The sequence below is a fragment of the Muntiacus reevesi genome, chromosome 9, assembly GCF_963930625.1.
Source record: "Muntiacus reevesi chromosome 9, mMunRee1.1, whole genome shotgun sequence".
NCBI lineage: Eukaryota > Metazoa > Chordata > Mammalia > Artiodactyla > Cervidae > Muntiacus > Muntiacus reevesi.
Genome location: NC_089257.1, coordinates 46,155,049 through 46,162,398, shown reverse-complemented (window position 1 = coordinate 46,162,398; position 7,350 = coordinate 46,155,049). Strand labels below are relative to the sequence as shown.

General features: G+C 39.9%; 1 protein-coding gene across 1 annotated transcript; it reads left to right on the top strand.

Annotated features, from left to right (window-relative positions):
* The first annotated feature begins 2,113 nt into the window (after window positions 1–2,113).
* On the top strand, window positions 2,114–3,058 carry LOC136175919 (olfactory receptor 6B9-like). Its single transcript, XM_065946106.1, has one exon. The coding sequence runs from the start codon at window positions 2,114–2,116 to the stop codon at window positions 3,056–3,058; it is 945 nt and encodes a 314-aa protein (XP_065802178.1).
* Window positions 3,059–7,350: the final 4,292 nt, after the last annotated feature.

The following is a 7,350-nucleotide window of genomic DNA, read 5'->3' as shown; positions in this document are numbered from 1 at the left end:
CCACTACATTGGCACAATTTCCTATGGGGAATCTCAAAATTGATCCTTTTCCTCAGGAATAGCATTGGTCAAAGGCACTGAGGAACTAGGCAAAGAGCTCCTTACTAGTAAACTACATCAGGAGTGAATGACGGGATATCAGGCTGATGGTAAGAGGCAGTCTCTTCCCTTTCAATAAGCACTGAGTTCTGCTGATGTGTGTTACTATGGAAAGGAGGTGCCAATAAAATGTATTTCTGCATCTCAGTAGTCAGCCCCTTGCCACAAGCCATGGCCAGAAGATAGGTAGTCCTATGACACTTCTGGGCAAACCCTGATTGACCTCCAATCCTTCACATGCCAAGTGAATAGTATGGTGGACAAAAAATTTGGCAGAAAGAATGAGTAACAGTTTGAAGATAGGACTAACTTCAGCTTTATGGAAGAGGGAGGCACTTAATGGATATACATAGTATTTATGTGTTTTCAAGCGGTGAATCTGTGGTGACCTCACTCCTTGCTTGCTGGCTTGCTTGCTAAGTTGCTCAGTCATGTCCGACTCTTTGTGACCCCATGGACTGTAGCCCACCAGGCTCCTCTGTCCATGGGATTCTCCAGGCAAGAATACTGGAGTGGGTTGCCATTTCCTTCTCCAGGGGATCTTCCCAACCCAGGGACAGAACCTGTGTTGCTTATGTCTACTGCATTAGTAGGTGGGTTCTTTACCACTAACACCACCTGGGAAGCCCTCATTCCTTAATACAGATTAAAACAGTTATACTAGCTCATGAATAGTTCTGCCTTCTCATGGTATAAGACGCATCTCTCTATGTACTGCATTCATGTTCCTTCCTGTCTTTCCTCCCACTCAGGGCCAAAACCTGAGATAATGGCAGATATTTAGAGAGTCTGACCTACCAAGTATCTTATCCAGTGTTTTCATGTCTGGTGGATATGTTTGCTATAAAAGTACCCTGGTTGTGCAAGTCCAGGGTGTATCCAAAGATCTATAGCCTGATAGACCAGAGTCTCCTGCTGGTAAAGATCCTGAGATCACATTCCTCTGCACCTTACCTATTTCTTTTGCATCTCAAGGCTCCAAGGGATTGATTCATTAGTTTACTTTTTAGTTCACATTTGTTTAATATTAATGTGTTTGCAAATCATTGTCATAGGCACTGGTCATCGTCATAAAGGACAGAGCCACAAGTTTTGGAAAACTGCAGTGTGGTAGAGAAAAATCTCAAGGTGTAAGGGGTTTGTGCACTGGAAACAAATGTCATTGACTAGACATTTGACCTAGACACTTGACCTCAATTTGGTGAGATGACCCTTAGATGAAACCCTGAACTTTGAAATCAGCAGATAAAGATTGGGGAATGGGCATAGTCACAAGAGGGAAAAGTCATGCAAAGTGTGAGAGCAATTACAGTGAGCTTGGGGAGAAAGTAGCTGAGTATGTCTCAAACGTAGTATACCAGTTATGAGGGTCAAAAGAGATGAGGCTAGGGCAATAGGTAGGGGTCAAATTAGAGAAAGTCTATGTGTAGTAACAAAGACTTTTTCCTATTTTATCTAAAAGCAATTAGAAAGTCATTAAGGAATTGTCCAAGAATTATTATTGATTTTTAATTTCCACAGACTCTACTCTGAAGAAACTGTGGTGGATCAAGGACTATGAGCAATAAGTCACTTCAATATTGATTCCTTGAATTTTATCTGACATGTTGTCCTACACATTTCCTTTCAGGAAGAAAAAATGTCTTCGTGCTGTGAGTTTCTAAGTAAACAGAGACCTGAAACCAGCAAAGGAGAGACTATCAGTCCATGTTCATGGACAAAGGAATTAGGCATGACATGGAGAGTGACATTTAAATATTTCATCAGGTGAGGAAAGTTACAGACAGGAGTGCACTTTGATTCTGGGATATTTTCAAAACAAATATAAAAAAATTTTTGATGAAAATGTATGCTTCAGATTGGAAAATGACTTCGTGCTAACAGAGATTGTTTTATAAGTCTCATTCCCAGGAAAGACTGATTTATTAACTTGTACTGGTCTCCTCTTCAATGCCATAGTCATTTATTTGCGATGTTGTCATAGAAGACTTCCTGCCTCTCAGAGCCCTTAGTCATGCTGGGGAGAAACATCACTCTGGTGAGTGAATTCATCCTGGTGGGCTTCCCCACCGCCCCCTGGCTGCAGGTCCTGCTCTTCTCCCTCTTCCTTGGGGTCTACTTGCTGGTGGTAGTAGAGAATCTTGTCATCATGCTCACTGTCTGGGTCACTGGCTCCCTCCATAAGCCAATGTACTATTTCCTGAGTAGCCTGTCCTTCCTGGAGGTCTGGTATGTCTCTGTCATAGTCCCCAAGATGCTGGATGGATTCCTCCTGCAGAGACAGCGCATCTCTTTCACAGGCTGCATGACCCAGCTGTACTTCTTTATCTCACTTGCCGGGACAGAGTGTGTACTTCTGGCAGCCATGGCCTATGACCGCTATGTGGCCATCTGCCACCCTCTCAGATACCCGGTCATCATGACCACAGGTTATTGTGTGCAGCTGATGGCTTTTTCCTATATGAGTGGTTTCATGGTCTCTGTAATTAAGGTCTATTTCATTTCACATGTTGCCTTTTGTGGCTCCAATGTCATGAACCACTTTTTCTGTGACATCTCACCAATCCTCAAACTGGCTTGCAAAGACATGTCCACAGCTGAGCTAGTGGACTTTGCTTTGGCTATTGTCATTCTTGTCTTCCCTCTCACCACTACCATCCTCTCCTATGTCTACATTGTTTCCACCATTCTGCGTATACCCTCCACCCAGGGAAGGAAGAAGGCCTTCTCCACCTGCGCATCCCACCTCACAGTAGTCATAATTTATTACACAGCCATGATTTTCATGTATGTTCGGCCCAGAGCTATTGCTTCATTTAACTCCAACAAACTCATCTCAGCTGTGTATGCAGTCCTCACACCCATGCTAAATCCGTTCATCTACTGTCTGAGGAACCAGGAAGTCAAGAATGCTATCAAAAAGACAGTGGGTGTTGGCCAGTGCTTCCTGCTCAGCTGAGGCCTGCTGCCTTGAGGAGGAGACTGATCCAGCAAGGAAGTCATTCCCGAGACACTTCCAATGGTTGTGCATGCTTACTTGCTCTCTAGATCTAGATTCTTAAAATAATCACAGCATTTGAAGACAGAAGAAATTAAAAACAGAAACAAAACACATTATTTACTGCTTTAATCTTTCGTTGATGTTGTTTAGTCACTCAATCTTGTCTCTTTGTGACCCATGGACTGCAGTAGTCCAGGCTTCCCTGTTTTTGCCATCTCCTGGAGCTGCTCAAACTCATATCCACCGAGTCGGTGATGCCATCAAATCATCTTGTCCTCTGTCATCCCCTTCTCCTCCTGCCTTCAATCTTTCTCAGCATCAGGGTCTTTTCTAATAAGTTGGCCCTTCACATAAGGTGACCAGAGTATTGGAGCTTCAGCTTCAGCATGAGTCCTTCTAATGAATATTTGGGATTGATTTCCTTTAGGACAGACTGATTTGATCTCCTTGCAGTCCAAGGGACTCTCAAGAGTCTTCTCCAACAGCACAGTTCAAAAGCATCAATTCTTTGTCATTCAGCTCTCTTTATGGCCCAAGTCTCACATCCATACATGACTACTGGAAAAACCGTAGCTTTGACTAGATGGACATTTTTCAGCAAAGCAACATCTCTGCTTTTTAACATGCTGTCTATGTTTGTCATAGCTTTTCTTCCAAGGATCAAGTGTTTTCTAATTTTGTGGCTGCAGCCACCATATGCAACGATTTTGGAGCCCAAGAAAATAAAGTCTGTCATTGTTTCCATTGTTACCCCATATTTGCCATGAAGCGATGGGACCAGATGCCATCATCTTAGTTTTTTGAATGTTGAGTTTTAAGCCAGCTTTTTCACTCTCCTCTTTCACTTTCAACAGAGGCTCTTTAGTTTCTCTTCACTTTCTGCAACAAGGGTTGTCATCCTCATATCTGAAGTTATTGATATTTCTCCCAGCAATCTTGATTCCAGCTTGTGCTACATCCTGCCTGGCATTTCACATGATGTACTCTGCATATAAATTAAATAGGTGACAATATACAGCCTTGAGGCACCCCTTTCCTAATTTTGAACCAGTTGATTGTTCCATGTCCAGTTCTAACTCTTGCTTCTTGAACTGCATACAGATTTCTCAGGAGGCAGGTCAGGTGGTATGGTTTTCCCATCTCTTGAAGAATTTTCCACTGTTTGTTGTGATCCACACAGTCAAAGGCTTTAGCATAGTCAATGAAGCAGAAGTAGATATTTTTCTGGAATTCTCTTGCTTTGTCTATGATTCAGTGGATGTTGGCAATTTGATCTCTGATTCCTCTGCCTTTTGTAAACCCAGCTTGAACATCTGGAAGTTTCTCAGTCCACATACTGTTGAAACCTGACTTGGAGAATTTTGAGCATTACTTTACTAGTGTGTGAAATGAGTGCAATTGTGAGGTAGTTTAAACATTTTTTGCTATAGCCCTTCTTTGGGATTGGGATGAAAACTGACTTTTTCCAATCCTGTGGCCACTGCTGAGTTTTCCATATTTGTTGGCATATTGAGTGCAGCACTTTCACAGCATCATCTTTTAGGATTTGAAATAGCTCAGCTGGAATTCCAACACCTCTAATAGCTTTGTTCATCGTGATGCTTCCTAAGGCCCACTTGACTTTGCATTCCAGGATGTCTAACTCTAGGTGAGTGATCACACCATTGTGATTATCTGGGTCATGAAGATCTTTTTTGTATAGTTCTTCTGTGTATTCTTGCCACCTCTTCTTAATATCTTCTGCTTCTATTAGTACACACCGTCTCTGTTTGTTGTTGTGCTCATCTTTGCATGAAATATTCCCTTGGCATCTCTAGTTATCTTTAAGAGATCTCTAGTCTTTTCCATTCTATTGTTTTCCTTTATTTCTTTGCATTGTTCACTCAGGAAGGCTTTCTTATCTCTCCTTGCTATTCTTTGGAACTCTGCATTCATATGGGTATATCTTTCCTTTTCTCCTTTGCCTTTTGCTTTTCTTTTCTCAGTGATTTGTAAGGCCTCCTCAGTCATTTTGCCACTTTGTATTTCTCTTTCTTGGGGATGGTTTGGATCACCACCTGCTATACAATGTCATGAACCTCTGTCCCTAGTTTCAGGCACTCTATCAGAGCTAATATCTTGAATCTGTTTGTCACTTTCACTGTATAATCTTTAATCTTTAAGTGTATTTAATATGCACTGTATATGACAATATATTCCTTGAAATGAGAGAGCAGTAGTAAATATTAACATATGTAAACTGGTTTTATTAACCCTTTACACAAGATAATCTATTTTATTCTCAAAATGCCTCCATGAGTTAGTTATGATTAGATACTTGATTTTAAATATCAGGAAAGTGAAGCATACACAGAGAGATTTAAATAAGTTACCTGAAATTGTGTACCTAATAAATATCAAAAGCATTATTTGAACCCAAAGAATCTAACTTTTAACAACTGTGTTAAGTAATATATGAGTCTGTGATCATAGCTCTAAAAGAGACTTTTGTTAACAACATCAGTGTCTCGATCAAGCAATTCAGTACATAAGATTTGTAAATGTGATGAAAAGACATGATGGTGTGGTAGTGATGGTGATGATAGTGCTCTTTGCAATTATATTGTGTTATTGATGATCAACTACCATTGATAATAATAGTAATTTTGAGCATTTCTCAGTTCTCATCCATGTTTGAAAGTAAAAAAAAGCAAATGTGTAAATCACTCAGTTGTGTCCAAATCTTTGTAACACCAGGGACCATAGCCCACCAGGCTCCTCTGGAATTCTCCAGGCAAGAATACTGGAGTAGGTAGCTATTCCTTTCTCCAGAGGATCTTCTTGACCCAGGGATTGAACCCAGGTCTCCTGCATTGCAAGCAGATTCTTTGCTGTCTGAGCTACCAGGAAAACCCTTCAAGGACTATAAGAGCTTATTTCTTATTACAGGAATGGGATCTGTAGTTCACGAGAGATGAAAGAATCAGTGTTAATGCAATTTTTCAGTTGATATGTATCTCTTGAGACACTCGCCTTTGGGCTTTTGGATTCTTGTGGCCTTTCATGCTATATATGATTATTATAAGCAAACTAAGAGAATAGCATCACAATAGTATATGCTTGAGCTGAAACCCTCAATACATCAATATAACATGTTCTTACATACAATAGGTAAAAGCAAATACAAATTTTCTAAGGCAAACGCAAGTGTTATATATCATTATGGGATCTGCTGATAAGAAAATATAGAATACCAAGAAGAATTCTACAAACTTGATCAAGCTGAGGTTAAAATATGAAAACAAAAATCAGAAAATGCTATTATGACTCCACATTTTGTTCATTTAAAGCTGGAGTCTAAAATTTGTCTCCTAGTTGTGATCTAAGCCCCTTGAATATATTATTCAACATTCCTGTATTAATCTTTCTTATCTGTTGCTTTTGAAATGCTACTCTACTATTTAGTAATTCTTAATTTGAATTAAATAGTAACTACTCATTCTAGCATTTTTAAAAACTTTTTATTTTACACTGGAGTATACTTGATTAATATAGTGCTAGCCTCAGGGGTACAGCAAAGAGATACAGCCACACGCGTATATGTATCCATTCTTTCACAAGCTCCCTTCCCATCTAGTTTGCCACATAATATTGAACAGAGTTCCCTGTGCACTTATTTATTATTTTAGAATCACTCTACCATTCATGAAGCTCAATAATGTCTGACATTTTTGCCACCTGAACCAAATCAGCCTTATTTTTACTGATCTCCAATATGAAACATCCATTCTGATATTAGTCCCTGCAGCACACTCAGTAACTACAATATACTCAACTTTCTTAACTTCATTCATTCATTATTTCTTGTGCCCCTATTTCTTGCCAAGTTTTGTGATAGACTACAGTGGACAACAACTACCAAAAAAACACAGAGTCTTCCTTCTAATAGCCCAGAGATGAGTGAGGAAGATAAAGGCACAACTGCCTCCAGCGTTAAGTGTGATGATATGAATACAGGATTCTTTGGAAACAAATAATAGTTACACCTAGGATGATCAGAGAAAATGTTCCAGTAGAAGTAGTATTTAGGCTAACACTTGCAGGAATTAGATAGATGAAAATGATGGACAGTAATAAAGATCAGGGCTTGCAAAGATGGAAAAAGACAAGAGTCAAGAGAGATACCAGCCCACTAAAAAACCTGAAAGATGATTAACACAGTGACATAATGAAGGAAGGGGTCACAAGAGGAAGTAGATTCATGCTCACCA

Bases quoted from the DNA above. Each gene is read 5' to 3' on its own strand.
- LOC136175919 (XM_065946106.1), top strand. From the start codon at position 2,114: ATGCTGGGGAGAAACATCACTCTGGTGAGTGAATTCATCCTGGTGGGC.